This window comes from Hermetia illucens, chromosome 2 (assembly GCF_905115235.1).
Source record: "Hermetia illucens chromosome 2, iHerIll2.2.curated.20191125, whole genome shotgun sequence".
In the NCBI taxonomy this organism is placed as follows: Eukaryota; Metazoa; Arthropoda; class Insecta; order Diptera; family Stratiomyidae; genus Hermetia; species Hermetia illucens.
In genome coordinates, this window is record NC_051850.1 from 33,204,727 (window position 1) to 33,231,591 (window position 26,865).

The 26,865-nt window shown below is 42.7% G+C and overlaps 1 protein-coding gene across 1 annotated transcript in view; it reads right to left on the reverse strand.

Annotated features, from left to right (window-relative positions):
* Positions 1-17,206: 17,206 nt before the first annotated feature.
* LOC119649441 (peroxisome biogenesis factor 1) overlaps positions 17,207-26,865 on the reverse strand; it is a 29,866-nt gene continuing 20,207 nt past the window's right edge. Inside the window, exons 11-12 of the mRNA XM_038051591.1 lie at positions 22,413-22,516; positions 17,207-17,455 (exon numbers count right to left, since the gene is read on the reverse strand). Of these exons, the coding sequence (XP_037907519.1) occupies positions 17,386-17,455; positions 22,413-22,516 (174 nt within the window). The 3' untranslated portion in view covers positions 17,207-17,385. The remainder of the gene's footprint in view (positions 17,456-22,412; positions 22,517-26,865) is intronic.

A 26,865-nucleotide genomic window follows, 5' to 3' on the forward strand; every position in this document is an offset into this window, starting at 1 on the left:
AATTCATGATTCTACCTGATTCGTCAGGCATCTCTTTCCTTTACGGCTCCGAAAATCTTTCGAAAGACTTTTCTCTCGAAGTTCTCGATCTGCTTCTCCAATATATGCGTCTCGCATCCATACACAGCACGGGACGAATTAATGTCTTGGAGATGCATAGTTTATTGTCTCTGTGCATTTTTTGAGTCCCTTTAGGGGGTGGAGCGCATAAAAAGCTTTATGAACAGTAGTAATCCACCTTTGGATTTCATATTTTTCGTTTCCGTCCTTCGAGAGTATTGCTCCTAGGTAGACAAATTGGTCCACCTGTTCAAAACCATGCTCGCCCATTGCAATGTACTACTGCATACTAGCAGCCGTCATTCGAGTTCTGATCATGTATTCATTGACCCTAAGCATCACTTCACTCGCTGCTAAAACTGCTCGAACACTTCCTTCGCACGAAGCATCGATTGGGCAAAAATATCCACGTCGTCTGCGTACGCCACAAATTGCGCGAATTTTACCACTGACGTACCTCTTGTATCAACTGAGGCTACCTTCCTGACGACGTATTCGAGCACCAAGTTAAAGAGGGTGGGGCGAGTCCATCCTCTTGCTTGAGTCCTGAAACTGGATTTTTGACTAGCCTTCGTTAATCAATGTAACTATCACTAGGTGAACTAGCTTAAGTGGGTTTGTCATCGATCATAATTCTGTACAGAGCATTACGATTTACACTATCGTACTTCTGACAGTAGTCAACTAAGAGTTGGTGCACATCGATGTCATATTCCGAGCACTTTTCAAGCACCTGCTTACCTGCAAATATTTGGTCCATTGTCGATAGTGCAGATCTAAAACCATTGTGGTATTCCCTGATGATGTTGTCTATATACTCCCTCAGTTGTCATTCGATTATACTTGTCAATACCTTGTAACACATGCAATGAGACCCCCTGAAATTTTCACAACACAGAGGATCTCCGAACAAATTACACTTTTCCTCTAGTTGTTTTTGTTCGGTTGTCCAGATTCTACTAATTACTGCTGAGCTCTGTTCCCCTTTCTTTTAATATATCGGCCGGGATGCTGTCCATTCCGGGGGCTTATGGATTTTGATTTAAACACAGCTGGCTATACTTGCTGAGTCCTATTCCTGTGGCTGTTTTTAGCTATTCTACAACGGTATTTCCCTCTAACCAGGAAATTTTCCGAGTCATAGTTAGCACCTCATACCGTCCTCATCGGTCATTTCGATATGCTTAGCTCGATTATTATCGAAAAAGTTTTGGTGCAACAAATACCTTTTTGATAAAATCACTATTGCCAGTAATGTATTTCACTCATAAAATCATTTTATCATTTGATCAACCATATATATGACCCTTCATATTCATAATTGACTCGGAGTTACCAAAAACCACCTTTACAAAAATGCGGTTAAGCATTCTGGTGAATTGTTCCTTCCATATCTTCAACTGCTTTCATCCTAGATGTGAGGTCGACCGTTTACGAAATCGAAAGGTGTACGGCCACATAGAAGTATTTTGGTGATACCGCATCACCTTTTCTGAAATCATTGCCTTTTGCAGCATTTTTCGCTTCCCTGAGCAGTACAATGACAGGTTCCCTTTTGTCCCGGCCCACACTATACTGAACCTCCCGGAATTCTGCACGGTATAGGAGATTGAGTACGTCACGCCCGCCATCGCTGGCAGCAGTCAATAAAACCTTCAATCCCTTGCGCCCATCGATATGCTTCCACGATTTCGTAGTCAGTCGGATCTTATGAGACCCCTTCGGGACGCGGTTGACGACCTGTGTTGCACCCGAGGCCGATGTCAACCTCTCTTGTAACGCCTACCCGGAAGGTGACTCCTTAAATTTATTGCTGATTGCAAAATGATCTCTGTGAGTTAAAACCCAACTGATCTTATGGCAGGTTCTGTGCTCAAACAATGTACCATCAATGACGAGGCGGTGGCAAATGAAGAAATTCAAAAACCATTCACCATTATCGTTACGGTCACCAAAACCTTGTTTCTCCATTATATGTTCGAGTAAGGTATTGTCATTCAGATCACTCATCACGATCAAATGTCATATTTAGGAAATTAGCACTGTACAATTGTGATGTTCATAGCACTGTACAATTGTGGGTTCTTTAGTCTGGACCCGGAATTTTGAAGTCGGAATCCTACCAGAAACCGGCTCCCAGATGAAGAGAACGAGCCTTGCGGTATTCGTCAGAAACAATTCGATACCAAATTCGTACCTGCTACCAATTGGTTTCCTAGAGTACAAAAGCACATTACCCCAAAAGGGAGAGAAGTACTCTCCAGAGTCCCACCATCTTACTTCGCTTGGATCCGGAATGTCCAAATTATATCGTAGGAATTTTTTCGACGGTCAAAGGGTAGTATAGGTCCCAGGGCAAAATATGGATTGGCACCCACGATGAAGCATAAAACATGGGAAACGCCCGCTGAACCAACCCAACAGCTCTACTACCAAACTCTATGTCCACCTCCACGTGGTGATCCCTGGGAGTTCTTTCTTAACGAAAAGCTGCAGACGGAGAAGGATGAAGGCGAGCCTCCCGCGCCTAAAAACAACTGGTCCTCCAGGTTGGGGGTTGGGTAGGACTGACAACCCTACACGGAAAACAACTTATTACTAAGCCACAATAGGAGCCTCGGACTGGACGGATTATACAACGACGAACCCGGCAAAGACACCGCAATAACAATTTGCCCATTTTCTCATGGAACGTGCGCTCCCTGTACAGCTGTCAAGCAACTAACCGATACCCTGTTTGAATAGGGCTGATGTAACAGCGTTACAGGAGATGCGTTGAACAGGAACCGGTTCCTTGGAGGAGAGTCGCAACACCATATATTATAGTGGCCACCCAGTAAACCATGTGCCCGGAGTAGGTTTCTTGGTCAGCCAAAAAATGAAACCTGCCGTTATCGGCTTTGAAAATATAAGCGAACGGCTATGTACTCTGCGCTTGGGAGGCAAATTTAGAAATATAAGCCTCATTAACGTTCACGCCCCTACAAAGGAGACTGCGGAGTCGGAGAAGGATACCTTCGACGAGACAGTAGAACGAACCCTCGAAGCCTGTCCCAGATATGATATCAAAATCATACTTGGGGATTTTAACAGCCAAGCACACACGGAGACTTATCATGAACTCCGGCGAGCAGCGAAGCGACTTCACAGACGGAAAAAGGAAGCCTGGGAGAACCAACAGGTCTGTAAACTATAAAAGTACAGGGAGAAACCGCACCAGGCGCGCAAGTTTTACCAACAAATCAGCAGGATGAAGCCTTAAACACCTCGACACCTCGATGCTCATCCTGCCGAGACAAAGAGGGAAATCTGATTTCCGACAGAATGGGCATATTGGAGCGATGGGTTGAGTTCTTTGATGAGCTACTGAACAACCAAAACATCGGCGAGTTGGAGGTCCCGCAAACTGAAGACGACGGACAAATACTGCCACCACCAAGTATAGGAGAAACAGTCCGTGCAATTCATCGGCTCAGAAGTCGCCAGGAGCCGATGGAATTGCAGCCAAATTAATTAAATATGGAGGCGACCAATTACACCAAGCGGTTCATCAACTGATGCTCACAGTATGGGACAGCGAATCAATGCCTGACGACTGGCAACGCGTCATTATCTGTCTCATATATAAAAAGGGGGATATCACGCAATACAGCAATTATAGAGGTATCACGTTACTGAGTACCATCTATAAGATATTCTCTTCCATCTTGCTAAGCCGGATAGCCCCATACGCCCAGAACATCATTGGCCCATACCAAAGAGGCTTCACTCCAGGCAAATCAGCAACAGATTAGATTTTCTCTCTGCGACAAGCGATGGAAAAACTGTTGAAATATGGACATCAGTTGCACCATCTCTTCATCGACTTTAAAGCCGCCTATGATAGCATAGCCAGGGTAAAACTGTACACGTCCATGAGAGAATTCGGTATCCCGACGAAATTGATAAGAATGACTAGTCTGACCCTGACCAATGTGCGAGGACAGATAAAAGCAACAAGATCTCTCTCAAGACCAGTCGACATCAACAACGGTCTACGACAAGGGGATGCCCTATCATGCGTCCTCTTTAACCTGGCCCTGGAGAAAGTGATCCGTGATAGTGAGATAAATACAAGGGGTACGATTCTCTTTAAGTCCACCCAACTACGCTACGCTGACGATATCGACATCATGGTAAGAACAATCCGAGACGTACAAACTGCTTTCATCCAGATCGATCAGGCGGCGCGATATCTTGTGGTGCACATCAATGAAGACAAGACCAAAAACCAACCAACCAACAACATCAAACTGCACTCGTCAAACGGGAAAAATAAAGATAGGAGACTACCACTTTGAGACCGTTGATAATTTCTCCTATCTAACAGCTACGATAATGAAAGCCAACAGAATCTATTTCAGCTTACAAAAACTGTTCCACTCGAAACGTCTTACCATAGGGTTAAAGCTCTTACTGTACAAGACTATGATCTTGCCAAACCGGAATGTCTGGAATTCCTTATTAAGGCAGGCCTAGACCCGATACCGGTTGTTGCGCCGTTGATGATGATGATACGCAAGCCCTCTAGGCTCAACTTTCGTAAGGGCAACTTGCAGGGTTTGAACTTAGTTCTGGCGTCAATTAACTACTCTCACCATTAACCTGCGACAAAGCTCTTCCCTTCTTTTATTCCATTTTGGCTGACCTCCTTCCTAGTTATATTTCTTTCTCCCCCAAATCCCTGAACTCGTACCCATTATGGTTCACCACTGAAACCCATAAAAAACTTCAAGTGTAAGGAAAAATTTTTTATCCACCGGAAGTCGTGTAGACTTTGACCATTTCAGCACTCTGCGATCTTCAGTTAAATCGCTGATAGTTAAGTCTAGAAAGGATTATATAGACAATGTTGAAATTAAATCGGCGGGTAGTAAATTGAAGTCTGTCTGGTCTCACATCCTTAACGCCCGCAATGCCTCCCAGTCCGCTCTAACTTTCATCAAATTCTCTGGCTCCACTGCTACCTCTCCTCAGCTAGCCTGTGATTTATTTTTCAGTTGACTGGTTGCCCACCCACTTCTACCACCTTATAGCTAAGAAGCAGTCCAGCTTCATAAAAGTCGATCCACTACTACCAATCTTCTTCACTTCACCAACTTTATGGCCAAATCTCTCAACTCTCGGCAGGAAGTCCACGTCATTTACACAGAGTTTTCAAATGCCTTCGATTCCGTTAATCACAAAATACTATTGTCCAAACTCACCTCTCTCAACATCCCTCCATCACTTATTATGTGACTTGCCTCCTACCTCTCCGTTCGATCCTGTAGCGGTTCCTTTAATGGTTGCACTTCTAGTTCTTTTGCTCCTCCTCTGGTGTGCCACAAGGATCCATTCTAGACTCTCTATAATTTTTATTCTTTATTAACGACCTCCCCTCTATCCTGACTTGTCCTTGTTTGTTAAACGTCGACGACCTCAAGCTATTTTCCTGTTTTGTCGCCAATTGATTGCGCTTCCTTGCAGGCAAATCTGGATACTTTGGTCCAGCAGCAAATGCCACTCGATGCGTTACCCGCTTGAAACCTCTCCCACCTCTTTCTCCTTGGTGGTTGCTCACTGTGCTATCTAAACTCTATCCTCGACCTAGATGTAACCTTCGACGACAGCCAGTACTTCGATATCACCAACCGTACTTCCAAAATGTCAAGTTTCATACTCCGTTCCTCCACTGATTTCTCCTCGATCCAACCCTTCATAATGCTTTTTAACTCCCTCGTGAGAAGTATCCTTAAGTACTGTTCCGTGATTTGGTCCCCCTTCCATCATTATGATTCTTTTGCCCTAGAGAAGATACAGTGCAAATTCACCCGCTCGGGCTTTTTCAATATAAACCTCCCCTGTGTTGACGATCCCACCCGCCTCCATACCTTTCGTCTGCCTTACCTCCAACAACGTAGAATCTTTCTGGATCTTTGCACGCTCTTCAAACTCTCTATCGGGCTAATGGACTGCTCCGCCTCTGCTGATATCGTTCTTCGTAATGGGTCATACAACAGGCGTAACGCTGGCATTTTCGGTGTACCCTTCGTGGAGCTTGAATTCTGTTTCCATTCCCCGATCCTGAGACTATGTCGGAGTCATAATGAACTACAGCTTGGTCCCGTGGACTCCTTTCTGCTCTTTAATTTTAAGTGTAAATTGCGATCTTTGCTTTTCCCTCCTTCTGAGGGCAATATGTAATTGAATTTTTTTCTGTTTACTGATATAAGCTTTCTCATTGGCCATAAAATAAATGCGCGAAAGTAAACAAAGCAATAAAATGTGCAGAACAAAAACACCACCAAACCGCGATAAACCCTTCATTCTACTATATATTTACGAGCCGCTGTTGTATTTTGTCATGATACATAAAGTGAAAGGATTTTAGACTAGAGACAGGATGAAATCCGAAAGAAATTCCCTCACGCCACAACAAATTTCACTTCCAATATCAAACAAATTTTCAATACTTTCAGGGACTTCTGTCGAATTTAAAAAACCAATAAAATCCGCCGCTATTTTGTGCGTCTTTCAGCCAAGTGTTTTTCTTTCTCCACTTGTCACCGAAATAAATAGAATTATACAAGAAGAAGAAAAGTTCCCAGCATTGGGAAAAATAGAAAAGATTTCATAAATCCCTTTTCTCATTCACATCCACACAATAAAATATAAAGAAGGAATAAAGCCATCTAAGTAACACATTGAAAAATCCGAGCCGGGCTTCAAAGTATTAACTTCGTCTCTTCGCCTCCCACCCCACACTCCACCTTGAGCATATTCAAATTCAATACCAGACTTCAATACAACAGAATCCGAAACCTATCGATGGAAGAAAGCCCTTCAGATTCGATTGCCTTCTCGAATCCAGAAAAATAATCATGAATTTACACACATAAATGTGTATCTATGTTTATGCATAGCCCGTAAAGGACTTGAATTGAGGTTGCAAGGAGGAAAGGGAAAAACCTCTTCAACTTCTTCTTCCTTTTATGTTTTTATCACGTTGATAAACGCTCCTACATATAGGCCGCAAGCTAACATCTTTACGAAAGCAATGTCAAAACCGCAGGCAAAGAAGGATATTAAGACACATAGCATAGCCAACAAAAACATATAAACCCTCAGAAGGAATCAAAACGATTGAAAACGGGAGAGAAAAGGGATAATCGTTTTATTCACACCATACAAATTTCAACAGACACTTGATCCCCCTTTTCAATGGTTTCCCCTTCCTTTGGCTTCGGGAAAGATATGGAAAGCTGATCTGATAGAAAATCCTTGTAGAAAAGATATTAAATTCACTAATTAACCACTCCACGAAAAGCTCTTGAAAAGAAATATCTTCTCCACTAAATAAAGTCATGTAAAATTTTATCAAGGAAAGGATCAAGAAGTTGTATCTTCTGTAACGACCGTTTTAGTCAATTTAGCGCGTATCGTTCATATTTTCCAGATGCAGTTGAATCTTAATCAGGTTGTGATCTTTTCAACTCCTTGAAAGTTATCCTTTCAGTAGACTGAGAGCCGAAAAAAAGTCAGGCATTTCCTCAACCGCCGAAATTACACAATATCCTGTTAGTGGAATTATTCTCGCGGAAGAGTCCCATTTCACTTGACTTCGCGTACATAATTTTCTTGTTTGTTCATATCGCGTGGAAAAGTTTTGAGAACTTAAAAACTTTTCATTACTCGCGAGGTTAAGACGATGCTGGTTAAAAGCACAACTCATGGAGACGATACTTAACAAAGTGTTTTAGCTCCGTCTTTTCCGGTAGTTTGTAATACAAAGTTTTCAGATTTTATCTGCTGAAGTAAGATGGCGGGATTTCGGGCTGAACAAGGAATTTTATTAACCTGTTAAACTATCTCTTTGAAATTTTACCTAACTATGAATCACCACCACAGAAACTCCATTGGAGATGACTGCATTTTGCTATAGGCACTCTAACAATTTTTATTCAGACCAATTCACGGAAACCTCCTGAACTGATCCCAAGTAATTGTGCTGGAAAATGTACCACAAATTGAGGAGAAATTTAAAAATTTTCCGGGCCGTATTTCGGGAACCAGTTATCCCTTCTTCAGTGTGAGAACAAGGCAAATGAAACAAATTTTAGTCAATAATGGCTCTCAAGCATTGAAAGGCTTACAAATTACTCCACACTCCAACTATGATGTACCATAAGTTGTTAGCAACATTACAATTACAGTGATTTCCAGGGTTAAACTGGTTGAGTAAAAGTTTTTTTCGCGAAAATATTTTAAACAAGATAATTACACTTGAACTGTGAAGTTCGCAAACTTTCAACCTACAGGAATCTTATTCTATTTCCACTAAGAGCTTCAAATATTATCATAAAATCAACAGAGTCGCTTAGGACTTTCTGGCAGACGTATTATAACTTTCAACTTGTTCAGCTTCCGTTTAACGGGGGTAAGTTTGCAATTGTCTTGGATAGATTTTCATTATCTTGAAATAGATGAATTTATATATTCGGATTGTATTTATAAAGAGCCAACAATCAAATATTAAAGAAGAATGAGTACGTGTTATCTACTTTTTTCACTATCTACCTAAATTCCATGTCCAACCATTAACCTGTTCCATTGTTACTTGTTCTTGGGGCGACCCACTCGTCGGCCATATTGACACAGTCGCTTCCACTGCATGGTGTGGCTATCAATGCAATTGTCGTTTCTCCTTAATGAATGACCTATCCGCTGACACTTTCACTTCCGATCACCATATGTACCGGTGCAAACCTTGTGCTCCGACCGCGTCCTTCATTTGTAACTGTGTCAGGTCAGCGTAGGTCTAATGAGACGTCACAGAGAGGTGTTGACGAAGGCTTACAACCTTCTAGTGACAGTGGGGGACGTTTTCCATGTGCAAGTCCCATATAGCAAATCAGAAAGAACACTAGCACAGAACAGTCTCCACTTGATCATGGGGCTAAGATAACTTCATTTCCAGATTTTAGACAAGGCAGCGAAAGTGGATCTAGCGCTGTTGATGCGTTGACCACACTTCCTTGATATACAAATTGATCGATGTTGTGCCCATTAATGCAATAAGTGCGATGACCCGTCAAATTGAGAACCTCGATTTAGTTGGTATTTATCTTCGATCTAACTCTATTGCCTCCCTTTCCAAATTCAGAGTCATTTGGCCAAGGCCCATAATCCGATTAAAGAGCAAACAGATGTCATGAGCGTAGTCTACGTGTGTGAGGAAAAATGCCATCGTCCATTAGACATCTCATGTCCATGTCCATGTCCTCCGACAACAAGACATAATATCTATCACAAGATGCAACTCAGGCAGACTCCACACGCTGGCCCTTCTTCAGAATCTTAACGATCACCAGCCCGCCCCCCCCCCTTTTTCTTCTTTAACTCTCTCGGAAGCGTCTCGGATTCCCAAGATTTCCGGACGAGTGGAAGTAACAGATCTGCGGTAACTACATGTGGTGCAGTGATGAAGTGTTCCTTGCATCTCTTCAGTTACTTGTCATCGTGGATGAGAAGTCGATCGGTAACGCACTTTACAGGTCCATCGAAAGATTTTCCCGCACATGCAAGTTCTTTCATAATGCAGTATACACTTCTGAAACCAGATTAACATTTGAATATATTGCATTTCGCTTACTATTATTACAACTATAGACAACCAGATAAATGGTGAAAACATTGGGGCAGAGTAAGTAGGTAGATATAAGAGACTGCTCCGAGGAGGTCAAGTAGCGCTATAGTGATGCGATGATCAAATCTTCAAAGCCAGCCCAGGTCCCTAAAGAATAGTTTACCTAGTATCTTCAGCCTGGCTGGAGGTAGGCAATCGCAAAAGAAGTGCTTGAATAAGTATTTGAATCAAACACAGGAACCTCAGCTCTAACAAATAGTCCAGCAGATCTAACAAATGTCAATTTTTAAGAAGGAGAGTTTACGAAAAGTTTAAACTTATTGTTCCTTATTTGGAAGTCAGTAACCTTTCTCAAAAGTGGGATTTGAACCGCAACCTTCCGTACGACAGCCTTGCGCTCTAACCACTTAGCTATCCGGATACATTATACAGCGGATACTTTTCGAAAAAGCTCAAAACCTGGGAGGTCTCCACTGAAGGCAACTTTACCCCTAGACAATCGAGATTCGTCGAGGGACTCGAAAAGGAACTTGAAGAGTCCCCGGACTGACACAACTATCGATACTGTAAAATACGATCGTGAAAGGCAGCAAACTGCAATAGGGTTTGTTTCATTGGGGGAACGCATAAATGAACTCCGTGAGTTCATTAAAGAGAGCCGGAATATCCATCAAAATATCAGGGCTCTGATACCAGGTACTAAGTTGTCGCATATAAGGGCGATGGAGAAGAAAACGTGAATCCCTCATCGCCAAAGAAAGCTGCGCCGGCGAAAATTCCGGGTAGTTCTTCGATTACGGGCCCAACTGTGACAAAAGGGGAACAGCCAATAGCTCATAAACCCGAAAAATAGACAAAGGTGGCCGACAAAAAGCGGCACAAGAAGAACAAGAAGACTCGTCCGGAAGTAATCATTATTTCCAAGAAACGAGGTATGTCCAACGCCGACATCCTTCGGAAAGTCAAAGCCGATCTGGAACTGACAGACCTGGGAGGCAGTGTAAGCCGTATCAGGCGTACGCAAAACGGGGATCTGTTGCTGAAACTAAACAAATCTACCAAGAAGATAGTGGATAGCTTTCGCGGCCAGGTAGAGAAGCTGCTAGGTGAGAAAACAGACGTGAAAGCTCGAAAGCAACAAATAGTGATCGAGTGCAAAGACCTATATGAGATCACATCACCAGAGGATATTTGTGCTGCGCTAAGGAAACAATTCAACCTTAGCGACCTAGAAGACAGTGCCATCAAAAGAATGAAAAAGGCATATGGAGGTACACAGACCGTTATTATGAGTTTGCCGGTGGAATCAGGGATTAAACTGATTACCGCGGGCAAGGTAAAAATAATTTGGATCATGTGTCGACTTAGGGAGCAAATATCTCCGAAGAGATGCTTCAGATGCCTCGATTTCGATCACTTTGCAGCAGTATCTACTAGCGAGTGGGATAGGTGGTGAAGGTGCAGGAAGCCTGATCAAGAGGACCACCTTATCAAAGACTGCACTGGAGATCCACCATGCATGTTGCAACCCCAACCATTGCGAGGCAACTCAAGACTCGCTCTCGCAAACCATTCGAGAGTAAATCTATGTTACGCTAACGCAGAGATTCTTGTGTGCTCAAGTAGATATTGGTTCCTTCAACTCTCCGAAGAAGTGAACAATTATTCTAGACAAGAATCTTCGTTGGAACTAACATGTAGAGGTAAGGATGAAACGAGTTCTCATAGCTTATGTGCTACGCAGCGGATTTTTGCGTCAACATAGGGACTTAAGCCCCATATAGTAATACGGGTATGGGTATTAAGTATTCTCCCAGGCGCACCAACCTATTTTATACAAGTGCCGGACACCGTCCCAGAAAATGGGTGCAGGTTTCGTCACTCTCCTCTTCGTAGACATCCCCAGTTTCCCCAGATGACAGTTTAGCGCGGAGTCAACCGTGAATATTCCCTCTCTGATCGGGAGGCTCTTCTTGACAAAGTTTAAACAATCTTTCATGCGCTTTTGTTGAAGTCTCCCTTTTAGCACCCCGGACTGTTTCATTTCTGGTAAGTTCGCCTAGTACACACGTCCACAGCCGTTCCCCTTCGATTTGAAACTTCTGGTCCACGCAACGGCGTTGCTGCTCTTTCCTGGCCAGCTCGTCTGCCGCCTCATTGCTCTCTAACTCAATGTCACTTGGAACTCAAAGCATCCAGACATTATTCAATGAGCCGAGTATGTGCAGTCTGTTAAAGTATCCTCATACCAGTTTGGAATTCGCCTGGTAATACTTAAGTGTCTTAATAGCCGGTTCATGCCAATGCCACGCTCTACTAGATCGCCCTGTTGCGCCAACACGTTTCAAACTTCTTATCGGAATAAAACCTCGTTGTCATATTATCCTTTGACATCAGTAATGCTAGGATGCTCCCTTGAAAGAAAATCAATCTTCATTCGATTTAGGCAGCTCCCCGCGTCACTGGTACTCCCGAACATCCTGAAGATAACCCTCTTTTCCTGCATCCGTATGTGCAGACGGTTATGTCCTCATTGCCCCACTAATACACACCCAAGCCAATCTTTGAAGTTTGTGCAACTCTCTAGCTATTGTGCTGAGTTCAGTTCTGTCTGCTCGGATTACCAACCCATAGGTATTAGCTTTCCTACATATACATTGGAGCAAAGTGCCAACCTTGGTCCATTCAGTCGAAGGTAAGTAGCATCAGCTACATTTTGGTAGAGTGTATATAACGCGCCTTACATTAACTCACTGATAAGGGAGGAAACATCTCACAACAATAACAAGTTGTCAGCATGCGCCATCAGCTTCACCTTACTCCCATTCAGTATCCGTAGAATTTCATTACTCTCAACCGAAACACCTTAAGTGAATGTCTACGATACCCTCTAGGGGCTTTTACACGAAGGATGTGACGCTGATTAGCTGAAATTCTATACAATCTCACGGCCGCGCCTGCTCGCTTTCGGTATGAGCAATACCCGTACGCGTTTTCACAAGTCTGGTCTGAACGAAATAAATACGATAAATAATAGCAAAGCAACGAAGTAGCTGATTTTATCTTACTCACACGAATGTTATTCTGTTATACCCACGGTCCACCTGGGGGAATCAAAACAGGGGATACATGGACTCTCGGCTACATTGCTGAAAAGTTTCGTAACTTGTGCTCCGTCAACCGACTGTTGCTGCTACACTGTCAACTGAAGTTTTTTGACATCCAAGTCCTTGCAAATGCTGCAGCGTTTAGCCTCATATTCCATCTCATCATAAGATCGGTTGCGGTAGGTTTCGCCTTCTTATTATTATCTATTCTGACTAATTGCTTGGTAGTTAACGAGGTCGTTTTTGCTCCGTTCGTCGACAATATCGACATCATTATCTCTTGGTAGTTGCTATTCTTGTCGATCCTCGCTTCTCTGAGAACCCCGACGTTCACAGTTGCGAGACAGAAGTTCCAAGAAGTTTCCAAGCTGTAAATTAGCGTCACGCTCTCGGAGGTTCTTGCGGTTTTTTCCAGCACAGGGGCGCTATAACTGACACCCCCTGTACTACCTCCGACGGCCACTGTCTCGTGGCTGGATGCCCACAAGCATCTGTTTTATAAAGATCTTTTCCATGTTCTTGGTCACACGAGTAATCCAGGGAAGAGTCCACTCTGACTAGCCCTGAAGGTAGTCGTACTATTCAGAGTCTGCATACACCTGCTAAAGGCCAAGCTTCTCTTGGTCACGTGTACTGTTCTACCTTGGTTTAGGGTCTTATTAGCATCTTTTATAATGCAAGAAAGACGGTCCTCGAATTGCCGCTTCGTTCCATGCCCCGCTAAATTCACTTACCCCTAAAGCATGACCAACAAGCAAACAATTCCTCTTCGGGCGGGTGAACCTAATCTCAGCCCGTCGCTGCACACTCTTGGCCCGTTCGAAGACAGTTTCCAGTGACCACCGCGGGGAGATCGTGTGGGAACTTGCCAAATTTTGCAACCTTTTTCTAAAGCATAATTGGACCAAGCAACAAAATGAAGGTACCGAAATTACCACCTCGATCACTTAAAAGCGCTCTTAGCTAAGGTATAAGTCTGTTACAATTTAAAGTTAAAAACAAGTCGGGAAACCAGAAGCTGGACGCTTCAGGTATGAAAGGTTTTGTGTAGTTCTTAGTACGTAGCACGTAACACATCCATATATTATATTATGTGAGAATATCCACTTTCGGGTGATATTGACATTCATAGTCTTCAATTTTCAAAGAAACAACAACTTTGACGTATTGTAACTTCGATAGTAATAGTGCGGTTTCCACCAAACTTGATAAGATAATGCTCCACATTATAGCCTACATCATAACAAAATATCGTTTATTATATAGTAATGTACTATTATTAACTTTATTTGAACAAATACCGATATGAAAGGTATTTCCCTTAAAGTAATGATCACTTTCAGCCTCCCGCACTCCCCACCTTTCCAACAAATGTCAAAACTAAGACTGAGATTTTTAATTTGGTAAACCACGTGACTATATTTGATGAAAAAATTTTGCATGTATGGGGACCCCCTCCCCTTCTATTCAACGTAAAAGGATGTAACTCACTGTATGTTGAGCGTTCACAGTTCCCACCTTCTTACCAAATTTGGTGTCAATCGCTGTAACCGTCTTCGAGAAAAATGCATGCGACGGACAGACAGACAGACATCAGGCGCGACCCCAGCTGGCGGATTGGGGCATACCTATTGATGTGTAAATATATGTTCATGCACTTTTCTTTTCCGACTGTGCATAAGCTAGTGTTTGCTCATCTCTGGTGCGTGGACCAAAATGGCTATGGGAAGGATGCCCAGCAAATAAAAACAACATGGACGAATTCAGAAGGAGCAAAATTACGGTGCAGGGGCTCGGAATCCCAGTACCGGCGGCTTTTGGGAGTGAACGAGTGGGCTCCCGGCCATCAATATCCCTCGACCGCAGTGCCTCGGTGGTGGACAACTTGGCCACCGTTGCATTAATACTCCAAGTATTTTAGATTTAGAGAAGGAGGTGTTCAAATGAAGCACAACTCTGCCAAGAACACCAATTGCAAAGGCAAAGAATGATGGGCTAAAAGGAAACAGCTGGCCAAAAAAGGTGATTTCGACGCCCATCGGATTTGATCAAGAGGTGCTCCAGCAGCAGCAAATAGATCCATTCAGGAGAAATTCATCAATTTACGATCTACTCCACTAGCAAAAACCGCTCAAGTAGGAGAGTGCGAGGGGGGAAAGAGGGGGAAGCTTTGGGGAATCAACAGGCCCCAAAAAGGAACAAGTCGGGAAACGAAAGGTTTTGTGTATTTCTTAGTACGTAGCACGTAATATACCCATATATTATGTGAGAGTATCCACTTTTGAGGTGATATTGACATTCATAGTCTTCAATTTTCAAAGAAGCAACAACTTCGACGTATTGTAAATTTGTTAGTAATAGTGCGATTTCCATCAAACTTGGTACGATCATGCTTTACATTATAGCCTACATCACTGCAGAATTTCGTGCCGCTAGAATGAATTTAAGGGGGGTTTCCAGCCAATTACAAAAAAATATGGCAATATACTATTATTAACTTTCTTTGAACAGATATCGGTATGAAAGGTATTTCGGAGCCAAGGCACCATACAGTGGCAGCCCCCTGATTTTTTTCAGATTTTTCGATTTGGTAGTTTCTGAGAATGGCCCCCTTAAAGAAATGATCACTTTCAACCCCCCGCACCCCCACGTTTCCAAGAAATGTCAAAACTAAGACCGGCTTCGAAAAGTACTAATCGAGACCTTTAATTTGATACCCCACATGACTATATTTGATGGAAAAAAATTTTACACCCCCCTTTTGCATGTATGGGGAGTCCCCCTTAAATTCAACGTAAAAGGATGTAACTCACTGTATGTGTGAGCGTTCACGGTTCCCACCTTTCTACCAAATTTGGTGTCAATCGCTATAACCGTCTCCGAGCAAAATGCGTGTGACGGACAGACGGACAGACAGACAGACAGACAGACAGACGGTAAACCGATTTTAATAAGGTTTTGTGTTTACACAAAACCTTAAAAAGTAGCCTATTTGGAAAAAAAGTGCGTCAGACACCTAAAAATCATGTGTTTTAGGGAAGCAGTATTTAAACGTACTTAATTGTGTTGAACCTGGGTATCTGGCGGAGTATCTAGAAAAAGTTTCCAGAATTCATCATCCGTAAGAACAGGTATACCAGTCTTAAAAAAAGTATTCAAAACGGTATAACCACCTTTAGGTTTTTGCATCCACAATAAACTTAAGTACCGACCAAATGTCTTTTTAGTGAAATTAGTACCAATGACCCAACAATCGAAAGTCCAATCTAGGCCCACTTTAGAAATGAACTCTAAACACTACGATTTTACGTCGAGATCCACCAATTCTTGCATAACCATGTGATGGTTTTTGGGACGAATGTAATCGCAACTTATTCAGGATTTCCTAAATTTGGTTCAGTTTGTTTTCTTGTAGTCAAAATACATTAGGAGCTCAAGGCATATCCGGTATATCAGCAGCCACTTGAAGAATATTTTCCCAAAACTTCAAAGTGAAATTCGAAAAATTGTAAAAGTTACAACCCTATGAACACATCACTTTAACCATTGGATTGATCGAGGGACAATTTTGAAACCATCAACTTTTTATTTCGAAAAGTACCCCGAATTCCTGAGCTGACAAAATTTCAATAAAATTTAGCAAGATGGTGATGGGAACCCCTAACTTAAATCGTAGTGCCATGTGCACGATTCATAATCTTAGTCGCCTCCAATTTATTGACGTTAACGCAGCAGCATCAGCAAAGGTAGCACTTATGTATATTGGAGATCTAACAATTTATCAATCTATCTCCGTAAATATTGAGAATTTCGGAAAAAGGAGCTTCATTTGTCATCACTACTATTGGGGGAGGGTCTGAGCTTCAAAATGGTATGTAGGTTGGGGGGTCTGGGTGCCAGAAGAGTTTCTGAAATTTGGACGAATCTTGCTAGTAGTAGAATTGAAATTGAAAAAGCATAGGAGAGGTGAAGACCATCTTATCTAGAACTTAGTTTTTACTCCATAGAAAAACGGATGATGAAACCATACAGACTTTTTTCTAATTTTTTTTTTCTAGCTGATTTTCAACAAGGCTGCTTCAGTTTCATTATGGCCACGTTGAATATTATGTAAATGATAAGCCTACAGCAGCGGGACAGCACAAAGTCGAATACAAACATCCATAAGAAGGTTGGAACCCAGAAAACGAGATGGATGGGCAAACGGGCAACCAACTTAACCATGTCACAAAGACTAAATTTCGAGGTGCTATATCTTAAGTATTCGTAAAAACATACTGTGTATATAAAAATCTATCGGAAAATGAGGAGTTGAAACTTTCAACCATTGTCATTTTTGCTTCAGAAAAGGCAAAAGAAATCAAATACAAAATTAATTCCTTTGGAACATCGTTTTATTTCTAAAATCATCACTTCCAAAAAAATAACAAATGAAATGTGTGAACTCATGCAGAAACCCATGAACAATAAAACTTCTTTGGAAAAATAATGTGTCAAATGAAAATGTTTTCGAAAAATCATAACTACATAATATGAACATTTGGTACAATATCAGGCTAGGGTAGCACGTTGTACAACGAATTCCCGGGGATTCTTTTCCTTGTTCGTAAATCGAGCATATCTGGAAATGCAAAAAATATTTCGTTGTAGATTTTGGTTATTAAACTTACCTTGAATACTAGCATAGAATAAGTCTAATTAAAAGGTAATTATTTCGGGACGGCTGCTATTGACACCTATGACTTAGCATATCCACTACACCTAAATGACTCCCCCCTCGGACATGGTATCATGGTGGAGGAGCCTGTAGTAGTTTACTACCATACTAGGGGTGTCCATAATATGAATATGGAAACGAAGGATTTGAAATCTCTAAGTGGTAAGAAGTCAAAAACTTTGAATCCACCCGCGACCACCGCGGATTTTGGAGGCCTTACCACCCTATAATTAAATTTTTAGAAGGCATGCTTTCCGACTTAGAAGAAGGCCAGAAAAGAAGGTACGGTAACTCTCAATTTGGGAGAAACTGAAAATCCGACTACTGCCGGCCCGTCCGCGGTACTACAGGCCAAATCTACCCGCAAACGGAAGAGGAAGGCTCGGCAGAAGGGAGCTTCGGCCACTAAGGAGAAGGGACCACAGGCTGAATCCTGCCTGTCAGAACCTTCTCCTTCACCCTTACCGGGAAGAGCGGAAGAAAGGGAAGCTGGTGACGTGAACGCTACTGGTTTAACGCCGGTATGTGGAAATGGATCCAAGCAGGCCGGACACCGTGAACCTGGAAAGGCCCAAGCCGGCAGCAGAAGAGAGCACTGCGAAGGAAAATGAAGCACCTTGGGAATGAGGACATGGACGTGGCTGTACCACTAGGTGCGGCAACTGCGTGCTCTGGCCAACGCTTTATTGTGCTCTGCACCAGGAGTTACATCGATGCGTCCCGCAGAGATTGGAACCGGTGTGCCGGGAGGTGATCAAATCAGCGAGAGAGATCTCAATGAAGCTGGCCGCTCCCATAGGAATACGGACATGACGGCGGGAAGGAAGAGGACGTATGCGCATGCTGCATCCTCAATTCTGTTTCCTACAGGGGTGGCACTGGAGGGTAAAGTTCATGAAATGCCAAGAAGGGCAAATCTACAAACGTAGAGGATTTCAACTTGGTATTCGAACTGGACCAAAAAAGGCTGAATGTGCTCAGGGGAAGTCACCATATGGTGCTCCACTTTTTCCTAAATATCAGTAAACTGTAGCGCATCATCTCCATTTTGAGAGCGAAGAACAATGATGGTCTTCGACTCAAATAATATAAAGCAAATTGCAGCATCTTCGGTGCGCTCTTCCACAATGGAGCTGGGCGCGGAGGATAGTGCATACAGGGGCAGAACCCCCGTATGCGGGTTCGAACTGATGAAGGGACTGCAGAGTGAATCGCACATGCTAGTAACTTCTCCTATACCTTCCAAGGAACAGGCGGAAGGCAGGGAAGCTAGAGATATGAACGGAATTGACTTGATGTCAGTTTGAGTGATCGAATCTATGCAAACCGCAAACCGCAAACCAGTCAAGGTGCTAAGTGGAAAACAGACGGATTTTCTGCGAGATGAGATGAGGTTTTTCATGGATGAGGACATGGGAGCTGCGGTACCTCCCAGTGCGGCTTTTCTCAGAGAAATCAAACACGAGGGAATCGAGTCTCCGGCGGTACGGTGTGGGGGAAACCCCGTCATACGCGGACAGTTTCCTAGGCGACTAAGGACTCCTTTGGTGCTGGAAGAGGAATTGAAAACTCTGAACTGCACACTTTTAGAGTGCTATGAAATAGGATAATCCCGAGGCCAAGGCGGTAAAACGGTTCTTTGATGGAACTGGGAACTGCAAAAACTCAGGGAATCAGCCAGGCGACTTCTGAACCGTGCTTGCAAAAGTAATAAAAACGAAGACTGGTTAAATTTCAGGAACTCACAGCGTGAATATAAGAGGCTCGTTAGGTCTTCGAAACGAGACTCCTTTAGAGCGTACTGTGAAGAACTGGAAGATGAAAGATAAACTTCAAGGCTGTGCAGAGTTCTTAAAAGGGATGAGCCGGCCAAGTTCCACTCTCTTAGAAAACTCGACGGTACTTTCACGAGTTCCAGACTGGATTCAGTACAAACCCTCCTGGAAGTACACCACCGGAGAGAACGGGTGAGAGAAGTGGCAGGAGAAGAGTTGACGATTCTTGCAACCCCTTCAACACGCAAGTGCTGCAAGGGGAACTGGAACACTGCGAAAGCGGTTGTTACCCATGAAAAGGTGGGAGCTGCCATACTGTCCTTTGAACATTTCAAAGCACCTGGCATGGATAACATCTATCCGGCAATAATAAAGGAGGGAATGGATCACTTAAAGCAACCTCTAAGAAATATTTTTCGAGGATGTCTTGTCCTGGGCTACTTCCTTTCCTCTTGGCAAAAGGTTAAGGTAGTCTTCATACCGAAACCTGGGAAAGATGACTAATGACTATTCTAATCCAAAGAACTTCAGACAAATCAGCTTGACTTCATTTTTGCTGGAAGGTTTGGAGAGACTGGTGAAGCGTCACATTCGTGGAAGCGCACTTAGGTCGCACCCACTTAGTGAAAACCAACACCGTGGAAAGTCCTGTGAGTCTGCTCTTCTTTCTTTGATCACAAAGATAGAGGATGCAACTTTGAATGGTGAGTACGCGATGGGGGTGTTCGTGGACATTGAACGGGCTTTTGACTATGCGCCTTTGCAAAAACTTTGTGATGCGGCCAGAGAGCATGGTGTTGATGATACTTTGATTAAGTGGATCCATGCTATGCTAGCGCAGAGATTACTGTGCGCTGAGGTGGGTGTCGATCGCTATCTGACTGCAGAAGCAACGAGAGGCTGCTCCCAAGGAGGTGTGTTTTCGCCACTTCTGTGGAGTATGCTGATCGACTCACTACTATGCGAACTGCAAAATTTGCCAATATACGCTCAAGCTTATGCTGATGACGGGGCTGTACTTGCTGTTGATCGGGATCTTGGAACGGTCTGTAGAAATATACAACGTGCCGTTGATTTGATAGACAGTTCGTGCCTCAGACATGGCTTTCAGTTAATCCAAATAAAACCACAATGATTTTATTCACAAAAAGGAGGAAAGTGGATGGACTTTGCCTCCCTGAAATGAGGGGTACTACCCTTCAACTCTCCGAAGAATTGAAATATCTAAAAGTCACTCTAAATAAAAAACTTCTTTGGAACAAACATATAGAGGTAAAGATGAAACGAGCTCTCACAGCTTATGAGTTGTCCAGAAGGACCTTTGCTCGACGTGAGGACTCAGGCCTCATGTGGTAGTGTGGATATACGTTGCTATCATTAGGCCGTTGTCCGTTTATGCATCCATAGTGTGGTGCGTCAAGATGAGATGAAAAATGTTTCACCGTAAACTAGCTGCACTGCAAAGAACTATGTCTAGGTATCACTGGTGCCATGAACACGACATCCAGCGCAGCTCTAAATGAACTACTCAATTTGCAGCTCCTCGATATATTTATTCAAAGCACTGTAATGAGACCAGCTCATAGACTAATTCAATTAGAGCTATGGGGAAACACCGGCTGTGGGGGGCACAGAGCTTTGGAAGAGTTACTGGGAATACTGGATGCAGTTCTTACAATGCCTTCCGATTCTCGTGTCCCCATACATCTTTTTGTTAGACGATATGAAGTTACCCTGAAGCGTAGAGAGAACTGGGAAGTCTCAGATGAATGCGTGGCGGGATATGCGGAAGTCTTTTACACCGATGGCTCAAAAACAGAACAGGGTTCGAGAGCCGGAATCTACCTCTCGAATAAAAACGGTAAGTGGGCTTTTCCTTTGGGACAATATGCAACGGTTTTTCAAGCCGAAGTTTATGCGATCCTAAGAGTGGCAAACTGGGTGATTGATGAGCGGTTGAAGGGCAGGCACATCGCAATCTGCAATGATAGCTAAGGTGCAATGAGGGCATTGAGTAGTCCTTTGATCGCCTCGAAAATCGCTCAGGAATGCAGAAAGCGTTTGAACTCTATCTCTAGATTCAATACGGTGGAACTACTCTGGGTACCTGGTCACTGTGGCGTAGAGGAAAATGAAATCACGGTTGCTTTAGTAAAAGAGGGGTCAAGGGACCGGAACCAGCAATTTGAGTATCAGCAGCATTGACTAAGTCTGTTTGCAAAATCTGGGAACAAGCTTCCCACAATGACAGGTGGCAGAGTCTAAATGCTGCTCCACACACCAAACTTTTCCTGCCAGAACCGAACATGCGTACCGCAAAGTTTATCCAGTGGAAAAGCAGGAGGATTTGCAGGAGTACTGTGGGCATTCTGACAGGCTATAATTCACTAGCTGGACATATGATCAGAATAGGAATTACTCAAAATGATACGTGTCCCTCCTGTAATGAAGAAGCGGGATCGACGGAGCATTTCCTATGTGAATGCCCCGCCTATAGACGCATCAGATCTTTGGTGCTGATGTTCTCCAGTTGCGACGGGTAGCATCACATCCACTAACGAAAATCCTGCGATACGTTAACGAATCCATTATAAAGCTTCCTTGCATAGCATAAATAAAAGCCTTTCTTAAGGTGTCGCCTACCCACTGCCGTTTCCGTCTCGTAATATACACATCTACTGGGATTCATCCCGAATGTTGATCTAGCTCTTCATTCGCAAACTTCGTCTTACCGTAGAGGAAGTAAGCAAAACATTAAAGAATACTTCGATCTGAAACAACCCTTAAGTGTGGCATGGACCTGTACAAAAACCATCTAGGATATTCCACAGCGAGGTAACTTTATACTACGCTTCGGGTAATTTTTTACACGCTCTTAAGGAGCATATTCATTACACATTCTAGAAGAACCAGATGCAGACGTAATTCATTGAATAAATTTACAAATTCGCACTCTCCCCAAAAAATGACGAATCGGTATCTTCACCATATTAAAAGCATTTCATATTTCCCAAACAAACTAAAGAAATGCCAGTAACCAGCAGTCTGAAGAACTATTTACGGAAGAAGTGAGACAATATACTTACGTGTGCTGATATTTTGCAATATCCAAAGGGCTTAGTGATGGCCTTGTTGAATTAAGCGCATCAATTAAATGTGTTTGTGTGATGTCGATTTTATCGGGCAAGTTCTGAAAAAAAGCAAAGAAAATTGTCAGAAAAAGATTTCATTCAAAACAAAATTATAATTTCAAAGTAATTCCAGCAATATTAGGATTATCATTACATTTCTTAGAATATTCGAGCATTATATGAATTAGACAATCTCAGGTAATTATAAAAATTCAAGACAAGAATACATCTCATCGTTCAATATCGAAACTAAAATCTCCCCACAAAGTTTCAATAGAAAGACATTAAGGAAGTTTACGACTCTAGAATGACTATTCATCTTGTTTTCGCCACTACACAAACTTCCGAATTTCATTGATTGTACAGGTAATGACACCTTCTGTAACGAGCCCCACATCCCTATGGTTTAGATTTACATTACATTTATCTATTACATTTACATTACATTTATCTATATAGTTATAAATGCAGCAACACTTTAATATCTCTATCCCAATCAGTTTGCAATTACGCTCCAAAAATTTAACCGATTTACCACGCTAGTGTACCCGTTTCATCAACCTGTCCAAGTAAACGTAAACTACAGAGGTTTTCACCTTTTACCTACCACGGAGATTAGAATAGACAGTCCCCTTGTGGAGTTATTTAGTTTTGTTTTCAAAATTATAAAGGCTTTTCTTATATTTAAAGTATCGGATATTTTACACAGATATGATACTGTGGAGTTTTGTTTTTTTTCACTGTAACTAGAACAGGTTCGCTATGACTGACGGTCCGAACACGAAGAAGGGAACCATAAGGCAGGTAATTCAGTGCATCGGCGGAGGCGTACACTGCCGGCGATACAGTCGGTGGTTCACATCTCCGCTGTCCAGCCACACTCTCTCGGAGTGCAAATGAATACCAACCGATAAGATGTAATGGCTCACAAATTTGCCACATTTATAAACTATGTAAGGCCTGCAGTATATCTGGTTACCAGAATCGATACAACCAGATAGGAACCCGTGAAGAATGCAGTAAGGCGTAAGTTATCCATTATAGCATGGCTGCATCCTGTAAAAGTAGGGATGGGTAGATGATGTATGTAATATTACAAAAGTGATATTATCTTAAAGTGTCATATCATACTACCACCCACGAGCGCGATCAAAATATCACCAAACATTACAATATCACCTAGCATCACCGCATTACCTTGCATTGCCGAATCACCAATCATCATCGCATTACTTTGCATTACTACATCACCTATCATCATCGCATTACAAAAATGATGATGTTTAAAGGATTTAATATCAATTCCGCGATTGGTGCATCATTTTTGGGTGATTTCCGCATCGGCACCAGTGGCACTATACATATAATGCCGACGGTATATCATCGACATTGCTAATGGCATCGAATACCACAATGTCGTTATGATGCAAACTTCAAAGTGGAATGTTGGCGGAAGACAACGATGGTTGATTTGTTAATTCTGTGATGCTGAGGTAATCAATTTATGTTTTCAAGGTCTTCGATGGTACATGCTGTGCCAACCTTGTTGACAAACCAGTTGTAATAGGTTTTTCCCATACAGAATTGGTTTAGTTGGAGATACACATTGTTAAGGTAAGTTGGAGTACGAGAAATGAGAAGGAGTTGATGCAGTTTATTAACGTAGAATATCCTTATATGCGCGTGCGTGAAAAATAAATCATTTTTTAAAAGTTAGCAACCAAGTGTTTCGGGAGCAAGCCAGGTAGGATTTTTGCTAACCAGAAGTTAATTCCACAAGAATCGCACCCTCCGATCGTCTCCTGTATAACCCACCTCCTAAGAAACCTACCGTCTCCTGAAATAGGCGAGCTAGCGAAGCAAGCTAGCAAGAATTCAGGAGCATCCCTCAGGAGTGAATATTCATCCGTTCAATGAAGATATTACTTCTCTGAGAAGTAATGTTTTGCAATGTAATATCACATCAGAAAGCATCACCGACGCCAGGCCGATGCCGACGGCGAACATCGCTTGTGAATCTAGATAATCAAATGATTTTCTTGTCGATCCGATGAAAACCCTTGGGGTTCTATTGCTCGCCAATTTCGAAAATACAGTTTCGAGAGAAACGCGTTTAACGTTTAAAAACGCTATAACTTCTTAAAATCAAAGTAAAACGGTTCATAAAAATTGTTTTTAACGTGCTCCGCTATCCCAGTACCATATAATTGCTCTTATAAAGCCATATTTTGCCCTTTCAGCTCGTTTCTGGTTGATGTAATGCTGCACCGAGTGCCTTTGCAATTTTGTGACGTAAGTGATTATTTAAAGGCTTGAAGAAGGTTTTCTTCACCCTAGAAGTTCAAGATATGCGAACTATCCGATTCCGTCGATGTTCTTGTCGTTAATGCAAATGGAAAGAATACGATGTCAGACTGGTAACCTTGATTTTACTGATGATTACCATCAGTCTGACTCTGCTTGCTTCCTTGCCTCCTTTCCCAATACATAACCAAGGTGATTGACTAGGCAAAGAGATTTAATAGATGTCAGTGTAGCCAAAGTGTTTGAGGTAAGATGAAATCCCTCAATATCTTCCAAAGAAAGCAGCATGCAGAACGTCGTCGATAACAAAAAAAGTATCGGTAATGAAACACAACCCTGGTGGCAGACCAAATCAATCAATGAAGTTGAAATTCCTCTGGTTTGTCAGCTTGATGCAATACGTGACATTTTCATCATGTATGTTGCTCTGCTTACAGCTCCCTAATCGGAACTAAACGAGATGACAAAGACAAATCAGATATAACCATGAGTTATACCAAATATTTGAACACGCTGAAGTCTCCAAATTAAAAAACGGAAATTGCAATGGGTTGGCCACGTTCAGCGTGTGGACAACACTCATCATTATCAACGGCGGAACAATCGGAATCCAGTCTAGGCCTGCCTTAGTAAGGAACTCCAGACATCCCGATTTTGCGCCGAGGTCCACCAATTCGATATCCCTAACCGCTGTCTGGCATTCTGACCTACGCCATTGCTCCATCTCAGGCAGGGTTCGCCTCGTCTACTTTTTCTACCATAGATATTTCCCTTATAGACTTTCCAGGCTGGATCATCCTCATCCATACGGCTTAGACGACCACTGCAACCTGTTGAGCCGGATTTTATCCACAACCAGACGAAATTCATCAGAGGATTCTTCTCTCGAACGCGACCAGGTTTCCGAGGAATACATAAGGACTGGCAATATGATGTGTATAATATGGTGAGACGTTTCGAGCGAAACAGTTTTTGTAAGCTGAATAGGCTCTGTTCGCAGCCAACAGCCGAGCGCATGATTTCATCGCCATAGTTGTTATCGGTTGTGATTTTCGACCGTAGATAGGAGAAATTTTCAACGGTCTCAAAGTTGTAGTCTCTTATCGTTATTGTTTTCGTTTGACCAGTGCGATTCGATGTTGTTCGTTCTTTAGTTTTTGGTGCTGACGTTCCACCATGTATTTCATCTTGCCTTCATTAATGTGGAGACTAAGATCTCCCGCCGCCTGCTCGATCTGGATAACTATAAGTCTCGGGTTGTTCCCATAATGTCAATATCGTCAGCGTAGGCCAGTAGTTGGGCGGACTTGAAGAGGATGGTGCCTCTCGCATCTGCATCGCGAATCACTTTCTCTAGGGCCAGATTAAAGACAACGCATGATAGAGTATCCCCCTGTCTTAGGCCGTTGTTGATATTCAATGATCTCAAAAGTGATCCTGCTGCTTTTATCTGACCTCGTACTTTAGCCAGGATCAGCCTAGTCAGTCTTATCAATTTCGACGGAATACCGAATTCTCTCATGGGCATGTACAGTTTTAACATGGCTATGCTATCATAAGCGGATTTAAAGTCGATAAAAGATAGTGCAACTGATGCCAATATCCAATATCCAATAGTTTCTACATCGCTTGCCGCAGAGAGAAAATCTGATCTGTTGCTGATTTGCATGGAGTGAAGCCTCTTTGGTATGGGTCAATGATATTCTGGGCATATGGGACTATCCGGCCTAGCAAGATAGAGGAAAGTATTTTATAGATGGTACTTAGCAACGTGATACCTCTGCACTGTGTAATATCCCTCTTTTTATGTATGGGACAGATACTGCCTTATTGCTAGTCGTGAGGCATTGATTCGCTGTCCTACCCCTTGAGCATCAGTTGATGAATCGCTTGGTGTAGTTGGTCACCTCCATATTTAACCAATTCGTAATTCCATCGGCTCCAGGCGACTTATGGTTTCTAAGCCGCTGGATTGCACGGACTGTTCCTTCTATGCTTGGTGGTGGCAATATTTGTCGTCTTCAGTTGCCGGGACTTCCAACTCTCCAATATTTTGGTTGTTGAGTAGTTCATCAAAATACTCAACCCATCGCTCCAACATGCC